This window comes from Sturnus vulgaris, chromosome 6 (assembly GCF_052056855.1).
Source record: "Sturnus vulgaris isolate bStuVul1 chromosome 6, bStuVul1.hap1, whole genome shotgun sequence".
NCBI lineage: Eukaryota > Metazoa > Chordata > Aves > Passeriformes > Sturnidae > Sturnus > Sturnus vulgaris.
The window spans coordinates 25,351,064-25,371,463 of NC_142248.1; the positions used below are offsets into that span (position 1 = coordinate 25,351,064).

Consider the following 20,400-nt stretch of genomic DNA (forward strand, 5'->3'; position numbering starts at 1 on the left):
TGGAGAAGAAATAAGAAAGGAATGGATACTTAGGGTAACATTTGATAATAGTCTTTCTGGCACAGAACAGCTCAAAGGCACAGCAGCCTGATGAATTTGGGGAACATATACTTGCCAGCAGAATGCCTTTTGCAAGGACTTCATGAAAATATTGTATTTAGCATGAACGGTGGGTAGGAATCAAACTAAATGTGCTCATTTACTGAAATTTTTATTCCGTATACTGAAATCTTTTATTCCTCTTACTCTGCCTCATTTTAGTAAAAGGAGGAGGAATCTGAAATAGGTATAAGGCAATTGCTAAAGATGTGTTAGGAGAGTTGGAGGATGAGCAGAAGAAAGTATTGGCAGTGAGCAAACCCATCAGGAAATTTTCATTAATTTGAGTATGACTGGTAAGACAAAAAACTTGGCTGCTAACTCAAAGAACCTGGTCAGAAGATAAATAGGACAGGAGAGGACCACCTGAATGATCACCTGCTTCTGCAATGCCAGGGAACCTGTGTACCAAACACTTGGTTCAGAGGAAAATACTTACTCCATGCACACAATGGCATCCCAGTATCTTATCTAATTTACAGTATGTCAGAGGAGGAAGGATCATTGTCACAGGAAAGAATTTGGTAAACTACAATATTTTGATATTCCCACAAATGCAGAGCTCTGTCAGTCCAAGCCGGAAGAGAAATTCCTTCCTGACTCAACTCTGGCAGATGGTTTAAACCTGCACAGGATTTAACTATCAGATGCTTGCAGTGTTTCTTAGTAACTAGAGAATTCAGCCTCCCTGCTAACATCCTGTCTCCTGCTGTAGCCGGTTTCCATAGCTTCAGAAGACAGAGAACATACGGGAGCACCTCATAAAGAAAATCTGAATATATGCAAAGAATGGTAGAAAATAATTTCTACTCCTTTATGGAGCCACTAGAAGGTTTAAGATTACTACAGCCTTACCAGATGAAGAAATTTAAGCTGCTGATCCAAGATGTGACACTGGTTAATTGAGGGGTAACTGAAATGTGGTATAATAGTGTTTAGAAGCAGGAAGAACATGAGCTATTTTTAAGAAAATTAACCAAAACCAACATGATGGCACCCTTTAATGTTACAGACTGAACAGAATAAAATAATAAAAATAACATATTCTGAATAAAGGAATCAGAGGACATAATGTGAACTTAACAGGGTTGGTTTAAGGACAAGGTAACATTGGGTAAAGCCAGTGTATCCTGTCTGGTGAGAGTCAACTGTACTGCAACCCAAACCAGATTTGAATATTGAAAAAGCACCTGTCAAGTTATTTGGAAGTTACATTTTGGCTTCCACAATGTAGGCTGGGAAACAATTGCCCTGAAAGTGTCTAGGTACTTGATTCCCTCAAGAGAAGTAACAAGTCTCTTGACAATATTGAGTAACCACAAAAAACAGCAAAAATAGTAGAAGAAGCTTGCAGGAAATAACTGTTACTAAAGTGATCACAAGAGAACTCGTATAGAGTGAATAGATCAGGAGGATAAATTAAAGGATGTTTGCAATAGGAATTCCTTGTGTGGGAAGGACAGACTTTCAAAAGCTTAGTGAGTAAACTGGTCCATAGAACCCAGGTATATAAACGTTAATTACAATACAATGAACAGTAGATGCAGGCTAAAAATACAAATGCTATCTGAAAGTCATATTCACTGCAAGAGAAGTCTAAACAGACCATCCTAAACAGAAAAGGATCAATAATTGCCTCTAAATGAAAAGAAGGGATACCAAATAATAGAAAAGGCAGTTCTATAAGTAAAAAATTAAGTTAGTTTTCTTAAAGATTTGCATCTCAGTTGAATTCACTCAAATATTTTCTTGCAGTTTCATGGTGTATCTCCTCTGGACTTCTAAGATTTAACAGCAAATGAACATAAACTCCAGTTTTTCCACCAGAGAGGATAAAGCTTCTTCTCTACCTAACAATGTGATTTTCTTGATATTTCTCCTGACTGAAAAGTCTTAGGACCTTTCCTCCACACCTGCATTTCTCCACTGGCCTGGGATCCTTCATTCAACGGGCATGAACCAGAGACTGAGCATGACAAAAATTGCTCAGGCTTTCTGTGCGTGTAAAGGAGGCCGAGCAGAGCACCGCAGTGCTGGTGTCCTGCGGACCGGGAGCCACCAGGCTTCACTGCCCAGCTACCAGAATTCACACATACACACACACACACACACACGCCTCTTCCCTACGATGGGAGTTGAGCACTTAGCATGAATCATTGCTAACTGCCCACAGAACATATTTGTATATTTAACTCACACTTCAGGCTGGGTAACCGGCACTGAGGCCCGCCATACACAGCCTAGCTTGCGGAGCGCCTGGCGGCACCTCTACGCACAGCGGAGGCCTCGCGCCGGGCCCGCGGTGGCTCCCGTCTGTCGCCTGCCCCCGTCCCGTCCGCTCCCATCCCGTCTCTTGTTCCCGGCGGGGCGGGCGGGATGTGCCGCTCCGCGCTCGCCTCCGCCCTCGGCCCCGCGCTGGAGGCAGCTGTCCGCTAGGCGGCGCTGCCACCCTCCCAGCAGCGCGCGGGGCGCTCTGGCGCGGCTCTCACCCTCGACTGCTCGGCGGGGTGGGGCCTCCCCGCGCAGGCGCCGTGCGCCGCCCGCCGCCGCTGCCGCGGCCTGTGACCGCTCCGTGCTCCGCCATGTACCCGGCCTGGGGCTTGTACGGGGCGGCTGGGCACTACCCGCCGCCCCCCACCTCCATCCCGCCCCCGCCGCTGCCCATCCCGCCCCCCAGCGTGCCGCCTCCCGCCGTTCCGCCGATGCCGCTTCCCAGCTACCCGCCGCCGGGGCCCGCGCCCCCCGCCGCCGCGCCGCCGCCCGCCGGTTCCTCGGGGTTCCTGAGCCTGCAGGAGCAGCACCTGGCCCAGCTGCAACAGCTCCAGCAGATGCACCAGAAGCAGCTGCAGTCCGTACTCCTGGGCCCCCCGCCGCCGCCGGGGCCGCCCCCGCCGGGGCTGCCGCCGCCGCCGCTGCCCAGCTCCTTCACCGACTGGCAGCAGCAGCCGCCGGTGCCACCGGTGCCGCCGCCGGTCCGCAGCTACCAGAAGCAGTACGCCCACCGCGAGCTTCCGCCCCGCAAGCCGCCCCCCTCGGCCCGGGACCGCGACGGGCAGGAACCGCTGGGCGGGCACGGCGACTGGGGCGAGCCGGTGCCCGTCGAGCCAGTGCCCATGGATATGGAGCTGTCCTCGCCGCCGCAATCCCCGCAGCCCGCCGCCCAACCCTACCTGCCCCCCGGCCAGCCCTACCTGCCGCCACCCCAGGCCGAGCCTTACCCGCCCCCAGCCCAGTCCCCTCCGCTCCAGCCCTACCTGCCCCGGGCGCAGCCCTCCCAGCCGCCGCCCTCCTTTTCCGAGCCCCCGCCCTCCTACCTGGAGCCCCCGCCGGCCACCGCCTCCCAGCCCTACCTGCCGCCTTCTGCCCAGGGCTACATGGCACATCCCCAGCCCTACCTGCTCTCCTCCCAGGCCTCTCCTTCCCAGCCCGCGCAGCCCGCCCTGGCCCCCTCCATCCCTCCCCCGGGCAAGACATCGCAGGCTCATTTTCCCCCGCCCCAGCCGTCTTTGCCCCCGCCCGCCGCTGCCCAGCCGGAGGCCGCGCAAGGTGCTGCCAAGGAGGGCGGTGGAACGGAGCAGCCGGACCCCTCCACCATGACTCCCCAGGTAAGACGGTCCGGCTGGCAGCGCGGAGTCTCCAGGGTAGCGGTGCCGATGAGCCGCTGGCAGGTACAGGGTGTTGCAAAGGTCCCCGACTAAGGGCAGTTAATAAACACACCATATTTGCATAATATTGAAAGGGTTTGGACGCAATCCGTGGAAGTGTGGTAATGGCGCAGCTCAGGGGAAACTTTATAAAGGCTGATTTATCCAGTAGTGGTTGGTAGGGATGTAACAAATTGTCATTTCTCGAGAAAAATTGTTTAGGAAAAAAGTGTAAATCCTGGCTGGCTTTACTTTTCTTGAGCATGCATTGGTCTCTGGAGACTGTATCCCAAAGTGCAGCATGTTGGCGACCTGCACCTAACCCCTGTTTGTTTTGTCTGGCTTGTTGTGAGATGCAGCAGTCTGTTTGCTTGTTGCACGTTGTGGGATGTCACTTGTCTTCAGTGATTTCTTTATTACTGTTTTTTTTAAGGGGTTGAGTTGTAGTTGTCTGTTTGATTAGTGTAGAATTGTGACTATTTTAATCTTATCACGCACAGTTAAAGCTGCAGAAATGTTTCTGTTGCAGTACATACTTGCCGTCTACTTAGACTGAATCCACGTTTTCTCCTACATGTGCTTTATCTTCCAGTATAAAGTTGCATAGAGCATTGGAGGGAAATGTTCTGAAATGCCTTGAAAAATGTTATTGCTGTGTGTTTTTCTTAGGTACACTAGGGCCAAAAAACTGCGATATGTTTGCCTGCTTCACTTCCTAAATGAGACCAGTTCCAGTGAACTCGATGGGACCGTTCCTCTGCATTGTCAGGGACAATCCAGGCTTAGGGTTCAGCATGCAGAGCGAGGCACATGTGTTGAGGCCCTCAGCTGTGTACATGGATGAGGCAGATTCACTGAGGCTTTTGAATGGGTTTAGAGTTATCTTATTGGGATCCACCTGCAAGAACAAAATTGAAGTGCATACTTTAAAGTTTTTTTATTTAAATCTATGTTTTTGGTAAATTGATCTGGGGGTTCTGATTCAAAACTAGGTTTGCAAAAATCCTGTTGTGTCATATTGAAGTCACTGACACTTTAAATTTGCTAATTGCTGGAACACTTTTTTAATTGTATCTGTGTAAATTCCATTTTTACATTTGTACCATATAAGTAATTACTGCCTGGCAAAGTAGTGCCTTCAGTTAATTTCACTTAATTTTATGAAAGTTTTGGACAGTACTAATTGATCTTTTACAGTGGTAACAACAAGACTTAATTTTTTAATGACAAAACCAAAACTTCAAAAGTCACGTGTAGAAAGTGGTGTTAATTTGGTATTGCGGCAGCTTGTTGACTTCTTAAATTATTGAGCTCAATGATAAAATAGTAAACACTTCCCAGAAGAGTTGCAAATAATGCTTTATTGTGGTGTGCATACGGAAGCAGCAGGATACTGCTGAAGTTTACGTTGTTTGGTTTGTGAGTGTTTATACAAACAGCTTCTATCTTGAGTAGTGTGCTTTGCTTGAATAATATTTCAGTGTGAAAAGGAATATGAAACTTTTCTGGTAATAAATTTGTTATAACAGATTGATACAATTTTGGTTATCTTAGGCTGTAAAATAAGACAGGATTTGGAGTAACAAGTTCTTACACAATAGGAATAGGAAAAGCTAAGTGTAGTGATGCTTTTTTGTTAGTAGTCTGAAAAGCTGAGTAAAGAAACTAATTTGCCATTTGTAGTATCCTATTAAGCCGTTGTTTAAACTCGCAATTGAAAGCAATTCTTTCTGTTCTCATCCCACAGTAACAGTGGCCGCGGACAAATATATCAGTGTTTTTCTCTTAACTCAGAAAATATTACACAATTTGCCATGAGTTGGTGTTTTATTATTTTCCTTTCCTGTCTAAGATACTGCTTTTTGCCTTGACAGTATCGTGAGTTTAGCGTAGTTTCTTCCTTGGTTATATAGTTGGACTAAATTGCTGGATTCTTGTCAAATCCAGTTAAAATAACTGTGGTATTTCCTTAATGTTCCATCCGATACTTGGGTAATGTACGCTGCTATTTGTTTACAGTATCACAGAATGGATAAGGCTGGAAGGGACCAAATGGGGGTCATCTGGTCCAACCTCTCTGCTCAAGCAGGGTCATCCCAGAGCGTGTGGCACAGGGTTGTGTATGCCAAACAGTTCTTGAATATCTTCAGTGAGGGAGACTACAATTTCTCTGGGCAATCTGTTACAGTGCTCAGTCCTCTGCATGGTAAAAAAGTTCTTTCTCATATTCAGGTGGAATTTCCTGTGCATCAGTTTCTGCCCATTGCCCCTTTCCATGTTCCTTGGCACCTCCAAGAAAAGCCTGGATCCTTCCTCTTAGCACCTTCCCTTCAGATACCTGTGAATTGAGAGCACAAGAATGGTTGCACTAGGTTAGACCAAAAAGTACAGTATTTTATCATTCTATCTTTGATAGTGACTAAAAGCAGATGCACTTAAAAATCAAGAATGTAGCAATATAGCAATATTTTCTTAAGATACAGGAGCTGCCTTAGCTGTAAATGGTGTATTTATTTTTCAAATATCTAGATTTTTCTGAGCTATGTCTTGAATCCACAAAATTGTAGCCCTTGGAGAGGTCTCTAATAGGGGCTACTCTGGTGGCACAAGACCATGTCAGAAGAAGACCTGCCTCCCACAGATGTCTTTCTATGCGTTTGATGCCTGATATTTCTCATATTGGAAGAGATACAGAACTGTTGGTTCTTACTCAGGTCTCTTTAAAACACTACTACTTAAGTGTTGAGATACTTACCTTTAGTCTTTTGTTCTTTGTGTTAGTGGCAGCTTGCTTTTTGAAGCTTCTGTTACCTGCTTTGAGTATTCTTAATTCTACCCTGAAATATTTAAAAAGAAAGCTTATTATTTCTTAAATTGGTCATTTTTTGGGTGCAATCATACCTGCTTCCCTCTTCAGCTAGTGAATGAATCAGGATGATTCATAATCATAATCAGGTGATACATAATCTTTACTATATACCGGTTCTGATTGTTCTTTTTATTTTCCATAGCTTTGTTCAAACATCTTTGCCACAATTTTTCAGCTGTCATTTTCAGTCTACTTGTTGTCTGTGTTCTCTGTTCCTCCTCTTCATTTGTTCTGTACATTTCCTTCTTTTTCTCTTTATTGTAGTTCTTAGATACCAAAAGCTCTAAAACCAATAAATATGGTACTTATAGCATGTCTGTAGTAATTTTTCTTGTTATTGCCTGGGTTTCAGATTTTTTATGATTGTTTGCTATAGTTATAGAATAGTAAGCTTCTTGGGGTAAAAAGTAAATTCTGTTGTGGGTTCTGTGCATTACAGAGTGGTTTCTGAATTTTGATTTGATCTTCTGACATCCATTGCAATACTGTTGCTGAAGAAGTGAGTTTTTCCTCAAAACAGTTTTAAAAGCTTCTCTACAGTATGATTCTAGTGTCGATCATTAATGATTTTCTATTGTCTTTCTTGTGAAAACTGTCTTAGAAAATTTACACCTATTACAGGAACAGCAGCAGTACTGGTACCAGCAGCACCTGCTTAGCCTGCAGCAAAGGGCAAAAGCCCATGCACAGGGGCAGCAGCAGATGAAAAGTCCAGTAGTGAAGGATGAGCAGAGAGTAAAGTCTGAAGAAGGGAAAATGAGTACTTCAACTCAGCAGTCTGAACCTCCTCCTCTTAATGAATCCCTGCCTCCTGCATCCAAAGAAGACGAGTCTTCTCTTACATCTACTGAAACTCAGGTAGGCTTTGTAAAGTGATGCCATTCCATTTGTGTCCTAGATGTGCCAAAACCTCAGGAAAATTAATGCCATCAGGTTCTCGTGTATACTTTGTAACAATAACAGAATGTTGTGAAACAGTCTTTAAAAAAACATTTGCTAAAGCTTCACCAATTAGAAAATACACTTCTTGTGTGTAAAATTACATATTCACCCACACATGCACCAGGCAAGTCTGAACTGACTCCTGCACCTTCCACAACATTGTCATCTTAGTCTGTGAGAACACCTCATGATACCAAAGTGCAAAATCAGGTAGGTACTCTAGTTGAGGAATGCTATGTTTAAGACACCATTTCCTAAATTCTCTCTGGCAGTTTGTGAATTCTGGCTCCCCTTCCCTCTGTGCGTTAGAGTTGGTCTGAAAGCCAAGAATTTTGCAGAGTTTTTTTAGTCAGCATGCTCAGTAACAGTTACTGTATAATAGATGGAGGTCATGACTGATGTTTGAATAGTATGCGCTCCACTTTAACTTACAGCACTCAAATTCCTGCAAAGTGGCAAAAATAATGCACTTGGAGTTACTTGACCTCATCATGAAAAACCACTGTTTCTCATTGCCTTTGCTGTGAGTGACAGATAACAGATTTTCATTAATCTCTTTCCTGTAGGTAGTTTCTTTATGTATGAATAACCTAATTGCCATCAGCCTAATGAACAGTGAGCAAGTTCCTGTGAAATATGTAATGACCAAGGGAATTTTTTTCTGACAGAAGCAACTTCCCTTTATTTATGGTATTTGCCTTTTTCTGTAGCTCAATATTGAACCTCCTGATGACCCTGAGGAGGATTTGAGATTGCAGCAATTGCAAGCGGCAGCAGCTCAGTGGCAGCAGCACCCCCATCACCGGGTTGGGTTTCAATATCAGAGAATAATGCAGAAGCATGCTCAGCTGCAGCAGATAGTACAGCAGTATCAACAGATCATGCAACAGCCTCCACAATTAGAGGTGAGACACTAAGGAGTTGGTGTTTGATATACATCCTTAGTCATCCAGCACTCATTGTCTGCTGAAAAATATGTAGTTGAATAATTTGTGATGGTTGGCTCATTTGTCTAGTTACTTTTTCTGTTTGCATAGAAGTTTATATCCATTTTCCCTACTATCACTCAACTTTAGAATGAAAAAAACATTAACAGATGGTGATGAAGGTTCAGTAGGATGAGAAATACAAGACTTTACACTTCCCATAAGATTTTTCAGATGTACCTAGGTGATTCAAGAGCAAAGCTGAACACAATATTGAATTTACTCAGCTTTGATTGTTTTGCCACTGCAGAAACAATTCAAAAAGGTCAGGTAAACAGATGATTGCACAGTGTAATTTGGAAGCTGCTATTTTTTACAAAAATAAATATGTTCAATGATAAATGTAGATGCCAAAAATTGACAGTAAATGTAATTAAGAAAATCAGTATCTCACATTATTTTAAACTCAAGTAATCAGTTGAAGCCAGTATTTTTGTCTTTAAGCTTTTAAGTAGAAATTGATTACTGTATTAGAGAGTTGAGTCAGCTTTTACTGGGTTGGTAGAGTTCGTACATGAAGCATTTCTTTGTAGGTTGGGCTGTCTGCATTTTTTTCTAATAAATCTCTTTGAGTAAACCTTAAAAATCTCAGGCAAGATCAAGCCATGAGTATTATGATATCCTTACATAATGAAAGACAGAACTCCTTGAAAGAAGCTTCATTTGTGCAAATAAGATCTGGCAAAAGCTTAGAGAAGGCTGAGGTCATTCTGAGCAGGTTAATAGCAAAAACTGAAACTTTGAGAAATAGTCACATAGTGTATATATGTGAAGATTCATTTGGGCTTTAGCCATTGTTAGGATCCAGTAATAATAGAGTTTATACAGATTATGAGTTTCTTCAGCTGTCCTATTGAAGTCTTGTATACATAGATACAGTATATAGTCATTAAAGATGTAAATTTTCACAATGTCTTTAGTTGTCACTGTTGGTGTTTGCTTTTGTTTCAATGTAGTTCTTCCTCAGGCTTGCGGCCAAGTCATCAGAAATTGTGAAATTACAAGTGATACTGAACCACCTGCCTCTGAGAGTAACTGACTGTCTAAAGTATTTTGAACCTATTCTTGTTCTCATTGCAGACAATGTCAGTGGACATGCAGCTGCGACATTATGAGGCACAGCAAAAACAGTTCCAGCAACTTCATAAAGATTGGGAGCGATCAATGAACCAGCAGTGGCAGCATCAGCTTCAAACCTACCCTCACAAAGACCAGCTTCAAGAGTATGAGAAACAGTGGAAAGCATGGGATGAACAGATGAAGGTCACTCAGTCGCATCTGCAGGAAAAAGTGACCTCACTCCAAAATCTGAAGAATCAATATCCTGCAAATGTTTCGCTGCCACCTCCATTTATTCCATATTCCCAAACTGGTCAAGGTGGCATTCCTATTATGCCTCCAACTTTGCCTTCAAGTACACCTCCACTGGTCCCCCCGCCTCTCTCTTCTGTTTCTCAGTTACCGAATTCCTCTGTCCCTTCAGGATCCAGTTCTCAAAGCAGTCAAGCTACTGAAACACCAAGGCCAGCTCTCCTTCCCACCCCTGGTACCTATGCATCAAAAATAGCTAGTTCAACTAGCTATTCACCTTATCATTCTCAAGTAGGTTCATCCTTTGGCTCATCTGACCACGGAAAGTCTCAAGGTCATCTTAGTAAACAATCTGTAAATATTTCATCTGAACAACAGTGTGGGGAACTGAAAGGCACTTCTGCAGTGTCTTCAACACACACACCTCTTGTGCAGGATAAACCGGTGAGGTCAGGTGGATTGCTTCCAGATCCTCCCAGATCAGCACGTTTTGAAGGCCCTCGAGGCCCTAGGTAAGAATGTTTTTGTTGATTTATACATATTCCAGGCTACAGGATTTTCAGTGATTAATTAAGAAATGAAATATGTCTTATTCTCAAATCCTTCTCAGGTTGTGTGAAGTGTGTATTTGTTCAATGGAGGTTTTGTTTTTAATATATGTACATCATGCTCTTTGTATTTATATTTTTAAGGCAAGGATATACAGACATCTTTCAACTGAACAATCTAGAGTAGATTGCTTTTTTTTTTGTTTTGATAAAGTGCTTGGGGATGCTGCCCCTTTTCATTCACAGAGACACAATGCTCCTTTGAAAATAGGAGAGCTGTTGGAAGTATTTGATATTTGCTGATTTTATACTTGCTATATAATTTAATCCAAGATCTTGTTTTTTGAATGATTTTCTTTAATACATTATATCAAGGTGCAAAAATGACATCTGTTCTATCTGCTCATTAGTTTGAGATGTCTGCTGATTGGTGTGATGTCTGCTAAATCAAAGGACAGTGGTGTTCTGTTCAATTGTTTCTATCCTTGCATACTCTGCTAGATTTTACAATAATATCTTCATGGTTATTTCCCTTTTCTTTGCTTCTGGAGAGATCAATCATGAATAATAATTTGTGAATTGCTAGCAATGTGCATGAACTTTATATAAGTGAATAATTTTCTACCTCCTGATAGTTTTTAAAAGGATTCTGTTCCTGGATATACAGTTGGATGTACATGTTGGATATACAGTTCTGAATATGTTTTCAAGACTTGCTAGTGCATGTCTTTTATGTGTGTTAGTTTAGGGCTCAGTGATATGCAATGATAGGCACAGGTTGTCTTTCTGGGCTGTGAGCAGACATTTCTGGTTCATATCCAGCTTTTCATCCACCAGCACCCTCAAGTCCTTCGTGGCAGGGCTGCTCTCAATCCCATCATCACCCAGCCTGTATTGAGACCAGGGGCTGCCCAGACCCAGGTGTGCAGGACCTTGTAATTGGCCACATGAGGTTCCCATGGGCCTACTTCTCAAACTTTTCTAGGCGCCTCTAGATGGCATCCTGTCCATCATGCATGTCATCCACACCACTCAGCTTGATGTCCTCTGCAAACTTGCTGAAGGTGCACTCAATGTCAATGTCTTTGTCATTGATGAAGATACAAAACAGTGCTCACCCCAGTTGTCTGAGGGACACCGCTTGTCACTGATCTCTGTCTGGACATTGAGCCATTGTTCCCTATCCTCTAGATGTGACCATCCAACCAGTTCCTCATCCACCAAATCCATCTCTCTCCAATTTAGAAAGAAAGATGTTGTGGGGATGCATGTCAGAGGCCTTAAAGAAGTCCAGACAGATGAAATCCATAGATCTTCCTTTATCCACAAGTCACTCCATCATAGAAGGCCACTGGGTTGGTCAGGCAGGACTTGCCCTTGATGAAGCCATGCTGGTTGTCTCAAATGACCTTCCTGTCCTCCATGTACCTTAGCATAGCTTCTGGGATGATCTTCCCAGGCACAGAGGTGAGACTCACAGGTCAGTAGTTTCCAGGGTCCTTCTTTCTACTCTATTTAAAAATAGGTGCAGTGTTTTAATTTTCCCAGTCACCAGGTATTTCACCTGACTGTCACCAGATATCATGGAGAGTGGCTTGGCAAGTATGGTAGCAAATTCCGTGAGTATTCTGGGATGTATTCATCAGGTCCCATAGACTTATATATGTTCAGGTTCTTCAGGTCATCATGAACATGATTTTCTCTTGTCGTGGGAGTGACTTTGCATCCCTAGTCCCTGTTTTGCAGTTCATCCACTTAAGAGGCATAGGGTTGTCTGTGAAGACTGAGACAAAAAAGTTAAGTATCCAAGTCTTTTCCTCATGCATCATTACCAGTTTGCCAGTCAGGTTTGTCCAAGGGGTACACTTACTTTAACTTTTCTGGCTGACGTGTCTGTAGAAGCCCTTCTTAGAGCTCTTTGCATCCCTTGCAAAATTCAGCTTCAGACATGCTTTGGCCTTCCTGACTCATCCAGTTATATACAGTGAATCCCAAACATCTAAGCAATTTGACTTTAGACATGAGTTTTCTATGTTATGTAAAATAAATCTATAGAATTTTAATATGACGTGTTCATATGAATAAAATTTCTATTGTGTCATCTGTAGATTTGATGGACCTCGAGGAAGAGGATATGACAAATTTGAAGGCTCAAGACAGAGAGGACCTCGTTTTGACTCCCAGCGCTCAGAAGGATACAGGTCATGTTTTGACCGACAGAATACGGATGGACAGTCTTCAAGTAGATGGGGATCTATCCCACGAGGACCAGCAGGACAATTTTATACAACAAATGCATCACATGGACACGGTTCCCGACCTGGAGGTCCACGGTGGATGGGGCCCAGGCCTCATTTGGGACAGCAGCAGCAGGCACAGACAGACTCACAGTCAGAAAGCAAAGAACCTTTTACAGACACAGCTGGTGATCAGCAGTCTGTAACCAGAACAGAGTCTACTCCTGACGCACAGAGTGCAGATACCATTGAGCCAAATGAGGACCTGACAGACACTCAACAGGAGTCATCCAAACCTGAAGTGAAAGAACCTAGTTCAGACCCTCCTAAAAAGTGGACATGGAGTTCACATGATCCCAACCAGCAAGTAGAAGAGTCCAAGGCACCCACCCCACCTATTCAGAACCAGAATACGGTAGCCTCTGTAACAGGAAATCAAGATTTGGATTCACCAGATGTCCAGTTGACTGCTTCAGATAGCACCCAGGGCGTACCTGGACCAGAAGGCAGCGGAAGAGGGCCATTTATGCATGATGATAGAGGAAAGGGACCAGGAAGCAGAGGAAGGGGCCGTGGCAGAGGGCAAGGGGATGGCCGTGGCTGGGGAATGGGCCGTGGCCGGGGAATGGGAAGGATGGACGGTGGCCGGGGAATGGGAAGGATGGACGGTGGTTGGGGAATGGGCAGGATGGATGATGGCCATGGCCGGGGAATGGGCAGGATGGACGATGGCCGTGGTAGAGGATATGTATACAGAGGCAGAGGACAGGCTAGGCAGGCATCTATCCGTGGCAGGGGAATGTTCAGGAGAGCAGGCAGCAGGGAGAGGATGCCAGATGGACGGTCAGGCAGCAGGGAGAGGATGCCAGAGGGACAGTCAGGCAACCGAGAGAGGGGACTGGGTGGACGGTCAGGTAGCCATGAGAGGATATTCTCTAACCGAGACCGAGAGCTACCTGGACGGACTGGCAGCTGGGATAGGGGACGAGCTGGAAGCCGGGAGAGAGGCCCGGTCAGACGGGCCTGTAGCCGGGAAAGAGAGCCCATGCGGCGGGCAGGTAGCCGCGAGAGGGAGCCCATGCGGCGGGCTGGTAGCCGCGAGAGGGTCCCCGTCAGGCGGGCAGGTAGCCGCGAGAGGGTCCCCATCAGGCGGGCAGGTAGCCGTGAGAGGGACCTGGTCAGACGGGCAGGTAGCCGGGAGAGGTGTCCCATCAGGAGGGGAGATAGCCATGAGAGGGAAGCAGGAAGATCTGAAACAGGCAATATGGGTAAACCCATTCACCTAGGAGATGACCCTGACAAATTGCCTCCGTACCATCGAGATGAACCATTCAGGGGTTCTTGGGGTCATGAAGATGATACAATGCAGGAGGAGTTTCCTTTAGATAGTCAAGATGACCCGTCTTTGGAGCATGAACAGTTGGATGAGTGGGAAAGAGAACAATACTGGAGAGATCAGAACTCTGATTATCAGGATGATTCTGTACATGCATATGACAGAGATGACAGGTTGCAATCCCACCATTCTCTGCCTCCATTGTCTCCCCTACCACCACTACCTCCTTTATCATCTGATCATGACAGACGAGATTCGTGGTGGGATGACTGGAAAAGGCCAAGAGATAGAGAACTAGAGAGAGATCTAGATAGAACTGGAAGATCCTCAGATATTTATGATCAAGATTTAGACAGAGAATGGGATAGAGACTGGGACATGAGACCTATGGATGACAGAGAAATGGGAAATCGTGACCTGGATATCCCCCCTCTACCACCATTACCACCCCTTCCACCTCTGGACAGGTACCGTGAAGATAGGTGGAGGGACGATAGGAACAGAGATCATTATGACAGAGACCTCCAAGACAGGGGGGAGCTTAGGATTCGAGAATATCCAGAGAGGTACGACACGTGGCGGGAGAAGCAGGACTACCTTCCTGAAAGGACTGACTGGGAGAGGGAACGGTTGTCTGATAGGTGGTACCCAGATGATGGAGAGAGAACACAGTCTCTGGATGACCGCTCAGATTCATCCTTTCCTCCACCTTCACATTCCTCTGATATGCTGGGAGCAGATTCAAACCTGGACTCTGACCAGTCCCTGGGAGGAGTGATGGTCCTAAGCCAAAGACAGCATGAGATAATTCTGAAGGCTGCCCAGGAGCTCAAAATGCTTCGGTGAGTTGCCTCGTTCTGTGATTTTGAATAGGAATCACATTCTGTGGGATCAGTTTGAATCAACACAGTTATGGCTTCATTTCTTTTACCCACAGCATGATAGTAGGGGCTCATGTGCAACAAGTTATTTGGAGTACCTTTATCACAGCTTTTGTAGATGGATTTTTTTTTCTTAAATAGATGATTGTCCCTTTCCCCATGAATATGGTATTCCCTGTATGTTATTTTCCAGGAACAGATCTGCTCCATCACCTGACCAATCTTTTTGTTATCCTCAAATAAACTTGTGGATAATTGCTTTTCAGTCTTTTTGGTGGTGTCAGATGAGCTTAGTGATAGTTGCTTTTTAGTACTTACCCCTCATTAAGATTTACATTACTGTGATTCTTAAAACCTATATAATTTTTTTTATATTGCTCACTTTTAAGTTAAAGCACTGGTGTGTTTTTGTTTGTTTGTTTGTTTTACAGAGCTTTGTCATTTGAAACCCAATATTGTCAGTGAACAATTTTGTCAAATTTAGTTGATCTTAAGTTCTGGGAATCAGCATGAAAGGAGTGATATAACCATTAGGAGGATATGAATGCAAGAGTTCATCAAGTTCATCACATTTTTAGAAAGCAGCTACTAGGCTTCCTAAGGCTCTAACATGTTTTTATTATGAAATTAGTAATAGGAGAGACTGGGCTGTATGAGGCTTTCAGCAACCTGATCTAGTGAAAGGAGGACTGCTGCAAGCCAGTCACTTAGACTAAGGACCATAGTTTGGGGATCACTATGAGAGTGATTTATTAAGGCTGAAATATTTTAAACATAGTCACTAAAATGTTTCCTGTAAAAAGTAGTTACATAAACATCTTTCAAAGCCAGTAAAAAGGGGAAATATCAACATGATACTGATTTTTAATAGAATGAGGGTAATCTTAAAATTAGTTACACTGGTACTTCTCATTAGGTTCTTATAGGCAGGCGATTTAAATCTGAGTAGTCAAAACAACTTTATGGAGATTACTTAATTTTAATGGGGATTTTTTGAGCCAAGAGTTATGCCAGTAGTGTGGTACATAATTGCTTTCATGTCCAAAACTAAAGCCTTCATTTGGCTTTGCTTTTATTGTGTGTAAAGCATACTCTCAGCTGCAGACTATTCTGTATTTGTGATCTAGTGTAGTAGTCAATTTACTCTTTGTATTTACAAAACGCTGAGGATTTTTTTCTTTGAGCCAGGTTCCCTTTCTGCTGAATGCTGTACAGATGCATTACTTGTTAGGGTGTTTTCTGTTATGTCTTGTTACAGAGAGATCCCATTCTTAGTTGTTATTTAGAAACTGCTTCAATACACAGAGTTATTAGCAATTGAAAAACCTAGATTAAAAGATGCTAACAAAAACTGAAGGGAAAGGAAATCGTATTCCCTAGAACTTTGTAATCCAGTGATTGTAGTACTCACAGCTGAACCTGGTCTCTGCTCTGTAGACTACCTATTGGTTGTATATTAAATAGCGTTTTGATATATAAGCCAAAGAAGCTAAAGTTAGACTCACTGCTTGGTTTTTTGTATATTGGAATCTCTTGTGCTTTGTTGGCCTCAATCCTGTTACCATGTGAACCAGAGCAAGTAACTGAGAGCACTTATGTATGCATTTCCGAGGGGTTTCTTGATTGCAGAAGGTGATAACAGAAACTAAAAATCCAGCTTTGCTCTTTACTGTTCAAATCGAGTGGTTCTGGCAAAGCACAAAAGCATAACTGCATGTCTCAGGAAACTTGTGATCAAAAAGCATGCAGCTAATACACTAAACACCTCCATGGTTAGGTGGATGTGAAACAGGGATTTTCGAATCACAGCATTTCCCATGTAAAGCTTGCTGTGTGCTTTTCTTCTTTTGTCTTCATCTCTGATGCTAATGTGTGTTTTCACTATGAGCACTGATTTCTTTAATTTTTCATTTAAGCTGTAGACTGATAGCACTTTCTTACGATGCATGTGCAGGGAGCAAAAAGAACAGCTACAGAAGTTGAAGGAGTTCAAACCTGACATTTCCAGCCAGGACTCTGCAAGATCACAGAACACAAGCACAAGGCCAGGTGCCTTTCAGGTAAATTCATCTTATACTGGTAACATTTTGGTAGTTACTACTATTTATGTATGTTGAACTAGTTCTACACACTGATGGTCACATTTCTCTGTGGAATGTGTCCCTAGATATCCTTACCTTAGCTATTTTCTGTTGAGGCAAAACAACTTCTTAGATTCTTTAATTTTTCCAAAGCATTTTCTACTCAGTCGGTCCACCATGTCTTCTGAATATGACCCGTCAGGGATGGTTGCACATGAGGTTCAACAGTCTAGATTGCTGTGGGATAACGTACAAAAAGAGATGAGCTCTTCCAAAACGCGGTGTAAGGTTCACCCTGCCTTTCCTTGCTTAAGTTCTTTCAATTTGCACTGCTTTTCCTACTTCAGGAGCTCTCTCCTCTCTGAAGTTGGAAAATTTTGGGCATACATCAATCAGAAATTGAGATATTTAAATGTAGCATGGGCATTAGCTTCATTTGCTGCTTTTATTGGGAATTCTTATTACCTTCTAGAATATCATAAAGTGCATGGAAACCCGTGTTTGTGTACCTCCATCCTGTTGTGATGCAACTACTCCTCTACTACTTAATTTCCTGTGCAGCTCTGGGAACTCTTGTCAGATGCTTAGATTTGGGCTTTTTGATAATTCAGAAATCAACTGAACTTCTGCAGTCATGCTAACTCAGATTGATAAATCCTTCCTATAATGAGTAAACAGTTTTGTTAAATGTGTATTGGAGAAGATATCTGAGTTGATGCACATCTTAACCCCAAAGTTACTGACAGCAATACATTTAGCTGTAAGGTCTTCTGAGTCTGACATTTAGCCAGACCAACCTTTTTTTGTCCCTCCATCCAGAGAAGGGTCATACAGTGAATGAGGCACTGCAAGTTTTCTTTTTGCCTAGGTGACCTCTTCCTTGTTTACAGTGTCTGTAAAGTTACTTTACTCAATTTTGATATTTTGTATCTCAGACTTATCTGCTAGAGGTTTTCAAACAACTTTTGTCTTTCTTGGAATGCCTGCCTCCAGATATTTCTGCTGTGATTTTGAGCTGCTATTACAGAGCTCAAATTTTTATCTACAGCCATTCTGCAGTTTTTGTCACATGTTGCTAATAAGGCTGCTTATAACTTGGCATCTGCTCTGATGCTGAGAAGTCTTGTAAGACATGGGGGTTCTTGTGGATGTTTGATTCATGAAAGGTTTGGTTTGGTTTGGTTTTCCACTAGGCAAGACCTTCCAGTTTCTGATGTTCTTCTGATATTGATTGTATTAAGGGTTTTCCAGGTATTTCCGCTCTCTGTGAATTTTTCCAGTGGTTTCCACAAAGAAACCGGCCTTACCAATCCTTTTGCATCGCACCAAGCTGCCCTACTTTCAGATTTTCAGCCTTCACACAGACAGCGGGAATCTTTGCAGACAGCAGGAGCCTTTGGGAGTAAAACAGTAGACACTTTTAAACTGAGATAGGCCTACTGGAGCTAAAATTGGTAAGGTTATTTTGAAGAAAATAAGTAGTGTTTAAGCCTTCACATAGTGAGCAAACACAAAATTAAATCAGACCACCAGTTTTTAAAAATAGTCCTCCTAGCTGTAGCACCTTGATGGAGGTACTAGAAAATGTGTATAATTTGACTACCAACTGCCATTGCACGTACTGAGGATGAGAGAAGGTTAGTTTACAGATCTACATTAAAAGTGCTTTCTGCATCTAGGTCTCTTCTCAGCTATCTTCAGAGGCACCAGTAGAAGCCCAAGCTATTAAACCTTCTCCTGCTGTTATTATAAAGCCTCCCGTGTTGTTCAGACAGCCCACCCCTGTGACAAGACCAAGTGCCCCACTGGCAAGGCCTACTACACCTATGACAAGGCCACATGCTCCAGTTTCTACTCCAACTACAACCCCAAGTCATGGTCAATCTTTAAAACCATCACCTTCTGCTGTGGAACAGGAACGCTGGGATGAGGACTCTTTCCATGGACTGTGGGACACAAATGAGGATAAAGGTGCAAATATGGAGTACGAGTTGTGTAAACAGGAGTCGATGATGCCTCCACCTGTCTCCTCGCCTGTGAAAGTTCCTGCTGTCCACACCTCCATTTCATCAGCTGTACCAGTGTCCCTTTCTCCAGTTATTCCACCAGTTCCTAAAGCACCCATCATTCAGCAAACAGTGGATTATGGCCACGGACGAGGTGGGTATTACAGTGTATTTGATATATATCAAAAAGCTAATTAGTCTTCCTGACTTTTTTTTTTTTAAAGAGTGCACCATGCAAAGCATACGTGTTCTGCAGCTGATGTGTAGACTTGTGTGCATTAATGATGTAATGCTGAGCAATGCAGTTATAAGGAGTCTCTAACCAGTTATGACTCTGAGTTTAGTGTTTTTCTTGATGCTTTTAGAAGGAGCTATTTTGTGTTGGTGAACAGTGTGTATTCCATGGCTGCTCTTCCATGAATGCTGTATAGTCATGGATGCTTCTAATAAACACAAAAAATTATGTGTGGTATTTAGATTCATACTGATACTTACTCTTAATCCTTTTGTTGGTGACTATGGAAGTAAATGGGCTAGAAGGTACTTCCGATGGTTACAGTTCTTAAGTTTGACTTAGTGATTTAAAGCAGAATGTGGCTGGTGTTTGCATTATTTATATACTGCATAATGGATGTGAGGTACCCTGTAGCCAGAGAGGGAGACAGAGTCTGGTTCTGAAGGGCATGCACCCTGTATAGGTGTTTAACACTTAAATAGTGGAGTGCTCTGCTTTTTACCATTGAGCTTACCAAAGCTAAAATTCAACGCTAGTTTTTAAATAGAATTGATCTCCCTCCTTTAACAGGAATGAAATCATGTCATAACAAAGTCCTTAAATCGTGCATTGTCATTTAAAGACTGTTTTTTCTCTCTCTAAAGTATTAAAACAGGACTGGAAGCCATATCTGTTCCATTAAGTAGATGTTTTACTAAAAGCTGTTAGAAAAAATGTTATTGTTGTGAGACTTTCAGTTACTATTCTTGACATTACAGTAGTTCTGTGAGTTATTGAAACTTACAGAGCATTTTAATGTTTATAATTTCCTGACACTGCATGTTGCCCGAACTCACCTGAAAAGGCAGAAGTCCCATTGTTAAAATGAAGTGGTTTACATCCACACACACAAACCCATGGCGTGCGTTTAAAAAACATGGTGCTGTTTATTTACATAAAGCTCTTTTTGCATTATCCATTAAAAGAAATTGTGGTAGTTTGTTCTAGCCACTTTTAATGCCATTGACTAGATTACTTTTCATGAAGAGGAAAGAAAATGCAAGATGTGTTTTAAAACCTTAATTATTTTTTTGTTTATTTTCAACCAGATATAACCACCAGTAAAGTGGAACAGATTCCATATGGGGAGAGGGTAACCCTTCGTCCAGAACCTCTACCAGACAGGCAAACATTTCAAAAAGGTAGGAGGTGCTTGGTTAGCTTTCAAACAGGTAGTTAGCTCTTA

General features: G+C 43.1%; 1 protein-coding gene across 7 annotated transcripts in view; it reads left to right on the plus strand.

The window, feature by feature from the left end:
- Positions 1-2,681: 2,681 nt before the first annotated feature.
- Positions 2,682-20,400, plus strand: part of YLPM1 (YLP motif containing 1) — a 33,061-nt gene continuing 15,342 nt past the window's right edge. For 6 of the 7 annotated variants that reach the window (XR_015804627.1, XM_088167346.1, XM_088167347.1 and 3 more), the window contains exons 1-8: positions 2,682-3,704; positions 7,234-7,470; positions 8,265-8,459; positions 9,621-10,363; positions 12,508-14,814; positions 16,808-16,913; positions 18,614-19,094; positions 20,264-20,356. Coding sequence is in view for 6 of the 7 variants with exons in the window: in XM_088167346.1 (XP_088023472.1) it covers positions 2,682-3,704; positions 7,234-7,470; positions 8,265-8,459; positions 9,621-10,363; positions 12,508-14,814; positions 16,808-16,913; positions 18,614-19,094; positions 20,264-20,356 (5,185 nt within the window). In the remaining variant the exon portion in view is untranslated. The remainder of the gene's footprint in view (positions 3,705-7,233; positions 7,471-8,264; positions 8,460-9,620; positions 10,364-12,507; positions 14,815-16,807; positions 16,914-18,613; positions 19,095-20,263; positions 20,357-20,400) is intronic. The other variant, XM_088167348.1, reaches the window with a different exon arrangement.